General features: G+C 43.5%; 1 protein-coding gene across 1 annotated transcript; it reads right to left on the bottom strand.

Annotated features, from left to right (window-relative positions):
* Positions 1-1749: 1749 nt before the first annotated feature.
* irbpl (interphotoreceptor retinoid-binding protein like) lies at positions 1750-10158 on the bottom strand. The gene is made up of 4 exons (XM_069888070.1): positions 7159-10158; positions 6870-7060; positions 2454-2596; positions 1750-2378 (listed from the first exon to the last, which is right to left on the bottom strand). Exons 1-4 carry the CDS (start codon positions 10156-10158, stop codon positions 2044-2046), a joined length of 3669 nt encoding a protein of 1222 aa, XP_069744171.1. The 3' UTR covers positions 1750-2043.
* Positions 10159-16537: the final 6379 nt, after the last annotated feature.

Raw genomic sequence — 16537 nt, 5'->3', positions numbered from 1 at the left:
TCAAAGTAATATGGTCTTTAATTGTTTATTATATTGATGCTAAAGATGAGAGTAGGGAGCAGGGAAGTTGTGCTATCACTAGGTCCACCCTTGTTCGGGCACTGTCCTTGACACTGTTGGCCACCGTGTTAAAGGAAAGATGCGATTACACCCGAGAGAGTGGAGTAGAGGAGGTGTTGAAAACATCTTTTTAGGAAAGGGAAATTTAGCTCAATGAGGCGGAAAGTAGACCGACACGAGGAGCCCAGACAAATAAGTTGGGTATAATTATTACCTCCAGCAATGGGGTCAGAAACAAGGGGAGGGGGCTAAAGGTTATGGTAATAGGTTTAAGGATTAGAAAGGAAAATAGCCAAAATAAATCAGCCACATGGTGGGAGGGGCCCAGTTTCATACATTTCGATGATTCCTTGACTGTATTGGGTTCGAACCAATTAGAACCAGGGCAATGGGGAGGAGTAATAACAACGCCACTCCTCGGGACAACGTTATGCGTCGAAAAGTCAAGCAAATGCCAATTGCATGTTAATTCGGGTTATTAATTCTCTTCACAATCCTTCTTGTAAACGTTGTGATAATATTTATTCACAGAGGAAACGAGTGTTCTCACCACCCCCGACCCCCTGCAAAAACAAAAAAAAACATCGCCTCTATAGATCATTTTGAAAAGCAGTGGAATGTTAAGGATTTTATTGTGGACAATTCTTGGAATAATACAGCGTTATTTTAGAACCGTCGTGTGCAACGATCTGAAGGCAGCAATCTTCAGTTGCCAATCACTTCTGGACTCCGTGACATAATGAAGGGGAAGCGCCATCCTCGGGGTGGGGGGAACACATAGACAGTTTTAGTTATTCCCAGATGTCGTGGAATCTCAACCTACTTACCAGTCTTCCTTTCAATAGAAGAGAACTCAGTCTCGAATTCAATTTAAATTCACCTGTCTTAAACGAAACAGCCGCAAACGTCTATTAGGCGGGATCCCCCATCCAAGGGATCAATTGTATCAAACCTTCAATTTAAGGTTATTGATTGGATCGTCCATGTTCATTTATAACTGAGGGTCGTGTCATTTCTCTAGATCCCAGATCTAAAATTTGTTTTATAGAGCATAAACGCAAGTACCTACTGTATTCATAAAATCAACCGTGGACATTAAAAAAAACCCTAGCAATTTTGTATTGAGAGGAACCACAAAAGTTGAGGTCCCTCTTTCCCGGACACTCTGAGGAGAGAGATGCTTTCGCCAAACATTCTCCCCGCTTTTTTTTTCAACGTGAAGCCAGTTGGCCGGCAAGGCTTTGAAGTCACCTTTGAAGAAGGGCGCAGGATTGAAACGTCTTTACCTCCCATGGGCGCTCCGAGACCGGCTGAGTTCCTCCAGCATTTCTCTGCTTTCACTTCAACCACTGCGTCTGCAGACCTTCCTGTTTCACTTGAAGTAACCAATGAGAAGCTGGAGGAACTCAGTGGGTCCAATGGGAGAAAAAGAGTCAATCTCGATAAAGGGCCCCCGAGCCGAAACGTTGACTGACCATGCCTACTCGCGGATGCTCTTTGATGCATTGAGATCCCCAGCACCTCGTTGTTTGGTCAAGATTCTGCCCCTTGAAATACCACTGCCATTTTTTCTGAAACAATGCCCTATATTCCACATAATGCGTGGAACAGTCCTACAAACCATAAGAAAGCGAATAGGGAACAGACTCAAAACAATGACATCACATACGAAGAAATGGATAACTCTAACAAGGCAAGCAGAATGGGGGAAACTCCTGGACCAAGGTGTCCTGGAATGACTCCAATCAAGCAACTCACCACATTGGTGATGTGAATGCTTTACAGTAGGTAAACGTTAACGTATATCGTGTATAGTACATTTTCTTGTATTATTACATGACATTAAAGGAACTTTGATGTATTGTTAAGTGCCAGCGACATGAGAAATGAGTCAACGCTTATCTAAACCTTGCTGGTAGTCTCAACTGTGGGTTTCAGCCTCTAATCCCACCGCTTGTGTTCAGAACATTAAATGAGCTACGACTATATAAGTGGGGAAGGTCCATGCAAGTGGCTTCTCAGCATCTCCTTCGCTCTCTCCAGCGCGGTGGCAGCGGGGACCTCGACGTGAGGTGCCACTCCGGCTCCTTCCCAGGAGATTCCATCCGGTCCGGACGACCTGGTGGTCGGCATGGTCAGATAAAGGTTGGTGTCGTCGACGTGGTAAGTTTGTGGAGGGTGACACCCGCCGCTCGTCAACTCGCCGACCACCAGAGCTCTTCCCAGTCTCTTCATCACGAAGACGAATTGCTCCGCTGCTCCGGCAGTGACGCTGCTTGTGAGGAGGATCAACTCCCGTTTGGAACCGTAGGGGTCTCCTTGACAAACAGAACACACACATTGTACGATGGCTCAGAGCGAGCATTGACGTTGAGGCCGTGCTTTATTCTTACCTGCCGACCATGGAGTACTCCATATTTCGGAGGTGGTGTCGTTCGGTCTATTGTAAACGGTATCCAGGTGCACCGGGTTCTCATCGTCAAGGAAATAGGAGCACAGTGTTGGGATGAAAGAGGTGGGTCCTCCAATGTTGTACCTGGGTCACACATACATGCATTAGTTAAACAATCGTTTAGAGAGGGTTCAGAGTCAGTTAAGCAAGACCTAGGGTTAGTTCATTGACATGGTGCTGAATAAGGAGATTGGCATGTTTGCCTTCTTCGCTCATCATTTTTATTTTAAATGTAAACATACAGCACGGTAACAGATCCCTTTCGGCCCACAAGCTCGAGCTGCCCAATTTGCACCCAATTAACCTACAGTACAGTGGGAGGAAGCCTTGGATTCGAAGCTCATGGTGGCTGGCGCTCTAACTGCATTGTGCTATCACGCCGCCCCTTTCCCAGCTGAATAAAAGGTCGATGAAGTGTGGTTCAGGTCAGCCGGCTATTAGAAGGACGTCATTAAACTGGAGACGATCAAAAAGGATCTACGATGACATAACTGGGATAGGAGGACTTAAATTATCGTGGGGGTTGGTTTATATGGAGGGAGTACCCAGAGGAAGTGATGAAGACGGTTACAATTGCAACACTTAAAATACATGAGGACAAATACGTGGCCATAATTGGGAAACAATGGCTGATTTTGTGCATTTGCTCAAATTGTTGCAGCTTTATGAGTCTCTGGTGAGACCACACTTGGAGTATTGTGTCCAGTTCTGGTCGGCTCATTAAGGACATGGAGGCAATGGAAAGGATGAAGAGGAGATTTACCAGGATGTGGCCTGGATTGGAGGGCACGTCTTATGAGGCAAGCTGGGGCTTTTCCCTTTGGAGCGTAGAAGGATGAAAGGGGACTTGATTGAGGTCTACAAAATTATGAGAGGCAAAGATCGGTTGGACATCCAATATCTGTTTTCTAGGGTGGGAAGAACTAGAGGACAAGATAAAGGAAGAATCAGGGGTAAGTTTTTTTTTACACAAGAGAGTTGTTGAGTCCTGGAGTGGTGGTCAAGGCTGAAACATTAGGAGCCTTTAAAAGATTATTAGACGGGCGTATGGACGAAAGGAAAGTAAAGGGTTATAGGGTAGGGAGGATTTAGCACTTCTATATGGTTTGACACCACATTGAGGGCCGAAGGGCCTGTACACAGTGCTGTAATGATTATTGTATTTTTTAAAATGAGATTTCAGATTTATTGTCAGAGTGTATATACGACATCACAAACAACCCCGAGATTCCTTTTTCCTGCGGGCGAGGCAGAATTATTGGCAGTGCAAAACTGTCCACATGCAAACAAATAAAGAACTGTAAACAGATAACGAATGCAAACACGAAAAGTGAATACCGTACAACCAAAATAAGTAATGATTTTAACTCCAGACGGGTACACGTTGGAAAGCGGAGCCTATCTTTGGTCGGAAGTGGCGGTTCAAAATTGGGTGGTGGGGGGGGGGGGGGGGGGGTAGGTGGGGGAGATGAATCCAGGATACCTATGAAGGAGTGCGATTGGCTCTGATCAACAACTCTAAACCATACTGTTAACATTCAGATTCTATACGCTGAACAGTCGTTACAGTCGCCTCACAACATTTTTTTTTAATGAAAGCGATGCACACTGCCAACGAAAAATGTAACAGTTTCCACCATGGGGTAAAAGCTCGCAATGCAGCCATATAGGTACAAATGTAGTGCAGGAAATTCTCTTATTCTGCGGGATTGATGCTGCCGTTCCAACCTCAACAGCGCCCTCCATTGCCCTTAAGCGACATTGCTGTTTTTTGCATTTAAGGGGGATCCAGAATAAGATGATTGTCAAGCTAGTTTGGCGTGTGGTGTCCAAACGCTTTAGAAATGTCGGTGACCGTCCCAAAGCCATGTTATAATCCACAGCCGACCGACAGAGCAAACTTTCATCCAAGTGGGTCAGTTTGGGCCAAGAAGGATACTCCAAGCAAACATGACATCATCCGGAGCCTTGGAATGGACCGAAACACCTTGACAGACTGAGAAAACATATTTAGCATTGTCTATCCCCTCATTGACGTTTAATTTCCGGGTGAATTATAAATATGCTTTTTGAATTCAGTGTCCCTGATTTTTTTTATGGTCACCCTTTGGTGGAATTCCCTGTTGATACTGGGAAATAAATCATTTATGAATAAATGAAGTACACGAATGAACCTGAATACATGACACATCCAAAATAGCGTTAAAGTGCATAATTGTTCAATAGCACGCTTAAATTGCAAACCTATGCAATTATAATATAAAAAAATCATTTATGTATTCAAGATATCAGCCATATACACACTTTTTCAGACACCTTCCCTTGAACAAATGCTTTAACATCCCCAGACAACTAGTTGCACAGGTAGGTATCACATACACACACTCGCTCTCTCTCTCTCTCTCTCTCACACACACACACACACACACGCACGCACGCACGCACGCACACACACACACACGCACACACACACGCGCGCGCACACACACACACGCACACACACACAGTCTTTTGCATATTTAACCATTCTGGTAAGGAAAGCTGAAGGGTCTGCTGTTGGTGTTGGCAACTCGGGAAAGGAAAATATCTTAAAAGAGGAGATTTGTGGCGAATAGGAGGAACAATTGGACAAAGAAATGACGCCCCGGAACCATAAGAGCATTACAAGAGACGGTATGAGACAATGTCTTCCGTGGGAGGGTAAATCAGCTGTTCTCTTTATTATAGTTAAGAAAATCTGCAGACGCTGTGAAAATGGTTTATACAAAAATGCTGGAGAAGTCACGTAGCATCCTTTTCCATTCTTTTCCATGTTTCGGACCCGGACCCTTCATCAGTGAAAGAGCAGGTAGATGCCTGAATAAAATGGTAAGGGAGAGGCAGAGAGCCCCTTATTATTATTTTCTACATTCTATCTTTACTTCAAATCCAAGCCTATTTGCTCGTGCGAAATCTAAATTTGGTGCCAGACAATTTCAGTTCACATCTGGTTCAGAATATGGAACCTCACATAGATTCCGAACTTGTAGAATAAATGACCATAATTCCATTTGGTGGAACGTGACATCTACTCATTTGTCTCATTTCACTTGAGAATGTAAGTTTTAAAGGAGCAACTAAAATCAAACAGCAGAGAAAATTGCATGGCATGTTTTGATACTCAGCAAGGTTGAAGAACAACAGCTCCATATTTGACGAAGACAGTAGGAAGGGGCATGACCCTGATTAACGAATCTCAAGGGAATTCCAAGAAGTATGTACTTATATGGAGCAGTCCTTTCGCATGTTGTGGAAAACTAAAGGTTCTCTCTGTGTAAATATGTGACTTGTGAGCCACACGGCAGGCTCTCTTGTACAGGTGGCAGTGTATTTTGCGGTAAGGAGGTCCTCACGCTTTGCAAAGCAAAAATAAAACATCTGGCAGCTGTACGTGTGTTCCTTTGTTACAGGTGCATTTTTACACACTCCAAGAAGGGATACACAGCGGAGCATCTAGCATCTGGGAGCAATAGAGGAATTAACAGATATTGAATGGTAACTAGATGGTCGTTGCCTGCAAGGCCAGAGTGTGCTCTCAGAGGAGGTCAGATATTTACCTGAGAAATGTCCATAGCTGAACCAGATCAGTATAACGCAGGGGAAGGCTTCAACCCGGCTTGGCATGCAAGATTTTTCAAAGATCTACTCAACTATCCCCAAGTGATAATTCTACCTGGTTTGCTTGGATCGAACTAAGATACACCGGATGCTCTGGGGGAGTAGCCCTCAAACTTTTCTTCCTCAATCACATACCATCTTAAGTAATCCCTTACCAAGCACAGAGCACCTAGGCCATCCTATGCCATAGGTGCTCTATGGGATTATTTAATGTGGCATGTGAGTGGAAAAAAAAATGTTGAGCAGTACCACTCTGGGGAAACTAAAGCTTAACAGCATCCTTTGATTGGTTGGAAGCACTTGTGACGCCCGGTAATTGATCATAGCGTGGACGTCACGCCACACCTAGCAGGAACCAAGACAAAGAAGGAAGCATAGACAACAGGCAAACGTTGATCCCCATGGAATCCTTGAAGGTCGACGTTGCTCGGAGGCGTGCGGGTTCGTGGGTTAAATGGACACTCTCTATTGTCTCTTGTGGGTGGATAAAGGGTAGAATTAAGAGATGGAGAGTCAGTGGAAAACAGTGAGAATTAAATAGTTGTACCGCAAATTGACCTGCGGCACTACAGCCTCCATGGAGAGAATGGTCAGCCAACGTTGGGCGCCGGGCCCCTTTATCAACCTTTCGTGACCCTGAATTGGATTGGAAGTAAGACTATGACTATGAGAGGAGAGGTGATTATACAGGTCACATTACCTCAGATCTACAATCAGTGCCACGGTGTGTGCTATTTTATTCCACACATGCATCCGCATCAAACCTGAGACTTGGGTAATCAATTCGTGGTCGCCGAACATGTCGAAGCGCAGGTAGCCGATCGCATTCTCAAACACCTTCGTTTGGAAGGCAAATTTAATCAAGTCTTCAAACATCTCTGGAGGTGGAATCTAAGGGCGGGAAGCAAGAGGAGTTAATAGATACAATGCCCTGGAAACGCCTTGTTTTTTTTAAAAAAATCTGGGATAGAAGGTTTCTGTTAACCTACCGGCATGGGAACCACACCGGGGATGCGGTCCTTCAGATTTTCCGGGATATGCGCTACATTGAGATGCTGGTCACCGGAGAGTTTCTGCAAGTCCTCTGATAACCTCTGAGCCAGCTCCAACTCGGAATTAATAGCATTGTACATCCTGCCTTGAACTAACTCGGCGAGCTGCCCCGCTACCTTGGCACCGGTTTCAGCAAACGCATAATTATCAGCCACCAACTTCCCAGCCGTTCGCACAACCCCGGGCACCTTGCTCCGAAGTTCTATGATGCCAAGTGCAACGCTCATGGCTTCAGTGGCCTGGACCGTAACATGCGGTTCAACACCTGATACGCTCCAAATCTTCCCGGTGACGGCACTCAGGGCGACCTGATTTGGAATCGACACATAGAGGTTGCTATTTTCTATCCGGTAGGTGGCTACAGACAAGGCACCTCCCGTGGTTGGTTCGCCAATCACCGTCGCCCTGTTCAGGTCCTTCATAGCCCTGGTGAACGCCTCTGCGGCGGAGCCTGTAATATGGCTGGTTAGGATGTAGACATCCTTAGTGGAGGCGTATCTTTGGCCAAGCACCTCCGGCAACGTCCATATTTCCAAAGTGGACGAGGAGGAGCGGTTAAAAACAGAGTAGAGATGACGGGTAGGTTCGGCGTCGAAGAAGTAAGAGCACAACATTGGGACAGCGGTCGAATACGCGCCGACGTTGTATCTCATGTCAATAATGAGAACGCTTGAATTGACCAATTTGTTCCACACTTGGTCTAGTAATTGTGGAACAATGACGTTGATGGTTTCTGCGTCGGCCATCATATCAAATCGAAGGTACCCAATGTTGTCTGCTAACACTTCGGTCTTGAAGAGGGCTTGGATGATGTGGTCGAGCTCCTCGCGGGAAGGGATCCTCCCATCCTGGTCGTCCAGGACCTCGGGCGAGCTCTCGCTGGAGAAAACGTGGAATCGGTGGTCGCCAGAGGTCTCCTTCAGATCAGTGGTCAGCTGAGCCGCCAGTGACTCATAGTCCACCACTGAGCGGTACAAGCCATTCCGCCACCTGGAAACGAGCAGGGAGCCGACCTTGGCCGCCACCCCTGGGATGGCATAATGGACGGCCAGGAGCTCCCCAGTCTCCTCCACCAGTTGAAACACTTTAGCGTGGAACATTATGATATCCTTCGTCTTATTCAGTGCCTCTTCGGCCAATACAATGGCATCGGGCACTACGCCACCGCCCAACCAACACTCTCCATTATTATCTATAAAATCAATGAAGGGGATCGTTATGATGAACTTGGTATTCTCTATGTGAAAAGATTGAGTGTGTAGAAGGGTGCCAGAGGTGATCTCCCCAATCACCGTGGCCCGACTCAGCGACTGCATCAAGTAGGCCAGCTCCTCGGCCGCCGTGGCCGTGTGATGGCTAGTGAGCACATAGGCGCCCTTCTTTGACCCATAAGAGTTCCCATCCAAATCAGGAAGAGTGAAGAACTCTTTGGTGGAGTTTTCCAACCGATTGAATATGGAGTACAAGCGGACGGGCGGGGATGGGTCGTGGAAATATGACTGCAGCATTGGCACGGCGGCCGAGGTGCCACCGACGTTGTATCTGAGATCCAGAATTAGATTGTCAGTGTCCTTGATCGGCCTCCACACTCTCTCCACGATGTAGGGGCTCAGTTTGGCCAGCGCCAACTCAGTGGGGAACATATCGAACCTTAAGTACCCAGTATTGCCTGGCAAAATCTCCACCCGAAACACGGTGTCCACGATCTGCCGCAGGGAATCGGCATCATCTGGGAGGTCCTCGGCTGGACTCGGTTCTCCCGTGTCCGGGACCCCCGAGGTCACGCTGATCACCAGTCGGGGATCTTCAAAGATGGCTTGGAGCTCGTCGTTGAGTTTTGCTGCCAGGTCTTGCTCGGAAGTCAGAGCCGAGCGCGCAATCTGAGCGACCCGTCGGGTCAAAGTCCGAACCTGGTCCGCGAAGGAGGTGTAGCGGCCGAGCAGCTCCGCGACCTTCTGGATGACGCGGGGCACCTGGTTCCTCACGGCGAGGATGGAGGTCGCTCTCTCAAGGGCGCGCCCCGCCTTGACCGCGACACACGGGAACACTCCGTTGACTTCCCAACTCTGGCCGGTGAAGGGGCTGATCGACCTCGAGAGGGGAACGGTGACGAAGAAGTCTGAGGGGCCAATGCGGAACTTTTGGATGTCCAGCGAGCCTCCCGCTGTCCGCTCTCCCACCAAGAGGCTGCGGTCCAGGTGCTTGAGGATGTACGCCACCCCTTCGGCCACCCCACGGGTCTTCCTGCTAATTAGCACCAGCACGTCTTTGTGCTCCTCGTACCTTTCACCCAGCAGAACGGGCAGGGTCCATACATCCCTTGTGGCATTGGACGGGCGGTGGTAGATGGAGTCGATGTGGATGGCAGGGTTGGCATTGCAGAAGTACGATATAACGAAAGGGACGCCCGAGACCTCCCCACCACTGCAGTGGCGGAGGTCCAGGATCAGCGCGTCGGTCCTCACCATGTGGTTCCAAACCGTGTCCACTAGGATGGGGCCAATCAAGTTCACGACGTCCTCGGCAAAAATGTGGTCAATCCTCAAGTAACCCACGTTATTTTCCAAAATTTCGAATTGGATAGAACTTCGGATCAATGCCATGAGCGTCTCGGAGCTCGGGGGAGGGAGGTCCATCGCTTCAGTGGGAGCCGTCCCGGGCTCGTACGTGACCAGTAACCGGGGGTCGTTCAAAGCCCCCTGGACTCCTGTGGTCAACATTGCAGCGAGAGTCTGGGGATCGGTCACGCGCAGAATGTCGCCGCTCTGATTGACTTTCCCGAGGGCCTCCTCCATCCCCACGAGGTTTTCTGGGAAACAGTAGTTCTCCAGCAGGATTTGAGCCATGTCCAACATCAGCGTGGACTGAAACGTCTCTGTTGTGGGCATCCGCTGGAATAACAAGAGCGCCAGACAAATGAACACACTTGCAGCCATGCCTTCCCACAGGTCAGTTGCAGGCGGCACCGACTGAAGCAATTCCCTTCACTCCAGTCTGAAATGAAAGCCGTCTGTCCTAAATCTCGCTGCTCTGGACGAGACCGATTAAAGCCTTCATTTCTGTTAACCGTGTAATCTCATTAGGCAGGCCATTGCCTATAAATAATACAAAGGAGTGCCTTGCGTAAAGAAATCTAGTCTCCCAGCGTCTGCAACATAGAACAGATGTCCCCTGGTGTTTGCTATTCTTACCCTGAGGAAAAAAAAGGCACTGGCTCTCAGAATCTTGTCACCTCTCATCCAAGTCCAAGCTCTGCTAACCTTGCCTCATGAGACTTGGTTTCCAATCCAGGTGACATCCTGGTAAATCTCCTCTGCACCCTCTCCATAGCTTCCACATCCTTCCTGTAATGAAGTGACCAGAACTGAACACAATACTCTAAGTGTGGTTCACCCAAGATTTGTAGAGTTGTAACACGACCTCTTGAATCTTGAACTCAATACCCCCTACTAATGATGTTCAGCACCCCCGCCCCCCCCCCCCCACCAAGCCTTCTTAACTATCCTATTAACCTGTGCAGCAACCTTTAGAGATGTATGGATTTGGATCCCAAGGTTCCTCCACGCTGTTAAGTATCCGACCATTAATGCTGTACTCAACCTTCAAAGATGGTTGAGTAATTCTCTGGATTGAACTCCAACTGCCCCTTTCCCACCCAACGCTGCATCCTGTCCATATCCTGCGACAACTTCAACATGATCCACAACTCCTCCAACTATCATATCAACCACAAACTTACTGACCCATCCTTCAGCTTCTTCATCTAGGTCATTTTGGTAGGTCCAATTCTAGTTAGGAATCTCAAAGGTGCACAGGGTCCAAAACGGAAGTTCTGCCTGAATTTGTGCAAAGAGAGGTTTGCTCATTGCAAAGGTTGAAGTTGTTCATTGATTGATGTTCCCTAAGCTCTTAAAAGGCAACAGCAATCAGAACCCGAATTAGCTTATCAAAGACCCTGCTGTTCCGATATTAATTTTCTTTAAATTTTGAAGTGATCCTTTGAATGGGAAGGCATCACAGAACCCCTTTGGCCCTCCTATCGCCTTTTATAAGGACAGAATTAAATCGGCCCATGTTTCTCACTACATAACATAAATGGAATCTGTTGTGACACTAATCCCCGTGGAATATGCGATTAACATTTTAACTCTGCTGACTAGCATATGGCCATGTCTTATCATCTGGCTCAGCCAATGGCTGTGCTTGTACCAGGGATACAGAGGCTGCTTATCACTTTAGCCCTATTCATCGGGTCAGTATGACGAAGAAAGTGACAGGGTGCAGACGACCAGCCTGCAGTCAGCTTTAGCTTTAAATGCAGTTCTTCAAATATTTAATATTTTTAGTGCGAGATAGAAATTGACCACGTTTGCGTGAAAACTTCAGAACTGATTTCATAATTCCAAAGACTTTTGCCTCAATTAAATCATCACTTTTGTTTATTTATACTTTAGTAGTGTTTATCAGTTCTAAAGAGTCGTGTGACTGGTGGCTGCGGAACACAGAGACTTTGCATAATATTGGAATATATTAAAAAAAAACAGAGAATACAGTAATTGGTTTGAAAAGACGGGGCACGTTGGAAGAAAATGAGCTTATCCAAAATGGGCAAAGCTGGTGTGGGTGAAATAGTGCCAGATGTTTTTTTTGTCCACACTGTGTTAGTTCTCACAATACATTTGAAAGGCCGCACAGCCTAATCTCAGCTGTTAGGTAACAATGGTTTTTAATTATCAATTTTTAAAAAAGTCACAGTCGATATTGAATATGATTGTCTCATTAAATATTCATCTTTCATAGCAGATGGGAATCCAGCTAAACCCTGGCTGAACTCTGGTGTTGGTTTGTTGCGCTTTCATGACATGACTTTGAGAATGTAAGTTTTAAAGCAGTAACCCAGATAGTATAGCAGAGAACATTCCATAGGATGGTTTGATAATTCAGCAAGGTTAAAGCTGATTATGAAGAACAATTCCACATTTGACTCAGACAGTAAAAGATTACTAACCATTGGGTAAGGCACACAATCCTGATTACCGAATGCTAAGAAAATTATTTCTTTATAAAATATTTCTTATTGAGTTTAACATATAAGCGTATATACAGAATTGCAATTCCATAATAATTCATTTGTATATGAATAAGCACACACAAAAAGAAAAAAAGCCATAAAAAGATAAAACTACATCAATAATTGCTTATAATACCTCAAAAACGTGCAATTTAAATGATCCACGTGGCCATGTTAAACCTATTTGATGAAATAACATATAAAATAAAAGAAAGAAAAGAAAAAGAAAAAAAACCCTAAAAACTAAAACTAAATCTGATCTACCCCCTCCCTCTAATCAAGATTACCTTATAATTAATTTTAAAAATCATTAATGTAGCAACCCCTGGAGAACAGGTGATGAATCACGGGAACATAGAGTAATTGTCTAATTATAAAAAACTTTCTAAGAATGGCCCCCACAATTGCATATATTGGAACTTTCTATCTTTAATATTATATCTAATTTTCTCTACTCCTAAATATGTCATATAACCACTGTGTATGAGTGGGGGATGAATTTCTTTTCCATTTCAATAAAATTCCTTGTCTGGCTATCAACATGGTAAAAGCTAAGACTTTTTCCTGAGATGCCAATATAGGTTTATCTGAATCACAAGAAAAACCAACAGAGAAATGAACAGGCAAGGTTCCAAATGAATCTTAAGAATTGTTGATAAAGTTTGGAAAATGTCTTTCAAGAATCTCTCTAAATTTGGGGACTCCCAAAACATATGGATCAGAGAAGCTTCAAAAATTATACATTTCTCACAAAGTGGATCAATATCTGAATACATTGATATAATTTAAGTTTGGATGTATGAGTTCTGTGGACCACCTTAAATTGTAATAAGCAGTGCCTTGCACAAAATGAGGAATCATTAATCAAACTGAGAGTAGAGTATTGATCTTCATCTGAAAATGTTATGTTCAAATCTCATTCCCAATCGTTCTTGATCCCAGACATGGGGACTGATTTTAAATCCTATAAATACATGATTTATTAATCCACTATGAAAATAAAACTGTAAATTAAAAAAAACCAGATCAAGAATATTAGTTTTGGAAATTTGCAGATAATGTCTCATTCTTATAATATTTGTTATTGAATATTCTATATCTACCTTCTTCCATTAGATGCTAAAAAGTGTTTGATTGGGTGGAATGGGTGTATCTATTTGCTGCACTAGGTAAATTTAATTTTGGACCAGACTTCAAAAAATGGATTAAATTATTGTATTTATTTCCTAAGACATCAGTTCGGTCTAACTTAAGCAATCTGAAATGTTTAATCTTAAGAGGTGAAAACAGCAGGGTTGTCCTTTAAGTCTTTTGCTTTTTGATATAATTTTGGAACCATTAGCTGTGGCTCTCCAACAGTGTAGAGAATTTAATGGCATAGTCAGGGAGGAATTGAACATAAAGTATCACTTTATGTGGATGATTTACTGCTTTTTATTTCAAATCCTGAAATTGCTGTACCAAACGTATTAATTTTATTTAATTAATTTAGTCAGTTTTCAGGTTATAAATAAAATTTACATAAGAGTGTATTTCTACCCTCAAAAGGTGCTTTTGCAGGTTATTCCAATTTTCCATTTAAAATTGAGAAAGATAATTTCCAATATTTAGGAATTACAATTACAAAAACTTATAAAAATCTATTGAAAGAGAATTTCTTGGTGTTACTTAATAAGATGAAACTATTATTATCGGGTTGGTCACCCTTATCTGTTGCATTAATTTGATTAAAATGACTATTTTTACTTATTTTTTTGCATCTTTTTCAAGTGTTACCAATTTTTATTCCCAAATCTTTTTTCAGCTTGCTGGTTTCGGCTATTTCTGATTATATATGGCAGGAAGCAAAACCACATAAAATAACGCCCATTTTCAAAAGACCACATTAAATGGAGGATTATCACTTCCAGATATTAGATTGTATAGTTGGGTGATTAACGTACATAATTTACTCTTATTATTACATTAGGATGTCAGTGAATCGCTCCTCTTGGCTAGAAATGGAATTGCAGTTCTCCAAAAAAACTTCTATGTTGGCAATTTTAGGATCCTTTTACCATTTTCATTTTTCCAAATTGACATATAATCTGTTAATGCAAAATAAGTTGAGAATTTGGGCTCAATTTAGGAAATTCTTTTGGCTTAATGGTTTTTCACTGGCTAGTTCTATTATAACTGTTAGATGTAGGTTTCAAGGAATGGTATAAAATGGGTATTTAAAGGTTTAACAATCTCTTTATTAGAGATAATTTAGCCTCTTTCAAACAATTATCTGCTAAATTTAATCTTTCCAACAGACAGTTTTTAGATACGAAAAATCCGAGAAATGTACTCATATGGAGCAGTCTGTTCTGGAAATATCTGTAAAAATGCCATAAATACAGGTGTAATAGTCAAATTTTGTGGACCAATTTTAGGGTAAAATTTAGGGGGTCGACTATTGCAAGCATACTACTTTTGATTGGGGTAAATACCTGCATTGTTTGAGGCATTGGGAGATCAGAGAGGTGGATGGGTGGCCAGGAGCAGGTGGTATGTCTGTGTTTGGGGTGTCGAGAGCTTGGATGAGGGAATCCCCTGGGGCCTAGGTGAGAGTCCATGGTTGGGGCATCAGGAACTCAGCTAGGTGGGTGGTTGGGTGGCCGAGGTGAGGATCAATGGTTGGAAGCTCAGATGGGCAGGTGGTTGAGGTGAGAGTTTGCAGTTGGGCAATGGGTGCTCTGGTGGGCGGGCAGCCGGGGCCTGGGTGAGAGACAACAGATGGGGTATTGGGAGCTCTGGAAATTGGGCAGACAGGACAAAATTAAGGGGGTCAACTTTTATCTGTGATATATGGACAATGCCAGCTTTTTTGTCCAAAAACAGAGAGTTGAGCTTTACATAGTATAGACTATTACACACATGCAGTATGCAACTGAGCCATGAGACAGACTCTCCTGGGGTGAGACTAGCTGCTTGTGGTAGTGCTTCTTGCTGTAACAGAGTTCTCGTGCTTTGCAAAGTGATTAAAATGTTATTTCCAGCCGTATTTGTGTGGTTAAACAAGATCAGTGCTGTTATTGAAGAATTAGCAGTGGTAACCACTGATATTACCAGGAAACTACATTTTCTCTGCAATTTTTGGAAATGTGTAATGCTTGGAAAATAAAGTCAACAGACTTCAAGATAATGCATTACTTCCCTATAACTTTCCAACATAAAACACAAAATTACATATTTTTCAGAAAAAAAATTCATATTTCTGGCACACCAGAACTTGTAAACGACCTGTTTCCCCCAACCTCTTTGGATAAGTGTAGTTCAGTGACATGACTCTGGAGATGTTTTCAAATCAAATTAGCCTTCATGAAATATAGTGTTCTTTAAACTTTGAAATGTAAAATTAGTTTTAACTGTGGACCATACACACATATTTAATGCTTACCGTAAGTATTTAACACCTAAAAATATAATGTATCCTTGGGGTTTTTTTGGAACTATCCACAACAAAGCAAGTGACACCAACAGTCTTGTCCTTCATTTCATTCTTCTTTTTCAATCTTTATTGATTTTAATATAAAACATACAATAGGTGGAGAGAATAAGGATACATTATTGAAAATATTACAATATAGAACAGTCAGTCAGTAAATAACAATAGTGTCTTCATCTCCCCATACTCAATCAAAGGAAAAAAATTCACTTTATAGTAAAACGCCCTGTTCTAATCTAAAAGAAAAAAAAACAAAAAGAAAAACTGGGAAGGTTTGGATCAGCGTTCATCAAACATAAGAAGCCTGGTCCTCATCCAGAAGAGAGAGAAACTTACTGGTATCAGGAAGGGACAATAAATTAGAGAAAATGCCTGAAATTATATCATACGAAAATATTGTATGAATGGGCACCAAGTTTCTTCAAATTTAACAGAAAAAATCAAATGCAGCTCGTCTAATTTTCTCCAAGTTCAAACAGGCCATGGTTTGAGAAAACCATTGAACTATAGCAGGCGGAGGGTCCTTCCATATAAAAAGAATTGTTCTCCTGGCCATCAGGGTGGCAAAAGCTACTGAGCAGAAGCCAGACAACGACCTACATCTGTTCCTAACACTCCAAAAAGAACAGTTAAGGGATATGGTTATAAATCAATTGCGAGAATTACTGAAAGAGTACCAAAGGCATCTTTAAAATATCTTTCCAGAGCTGGACAGGATCAAAACGTATGGGTCAATGAAGCCATTTGTGAATTACACTGATCAAAATGAGGA

This window comes from Narcine bancroftii, chromosome 6 (genome assembly GCF_036971445.1).
Source record: "Narcine bancroftii isolate sNarBan1 chromosome 6, sNarBan1.hap1, whole genome shotgun sequence".
Lineage (NCBI taxonomy): Eukaryota > Metazoa > Chordata > Chondrichthyes > Torpediniformes > Narcinidae > Narcine > Narcine bancroftii.
Note: the sequence above shows the minus strand (reverse complement) of the source record. Positions and strands in the feature narration are given on the sequence as shown.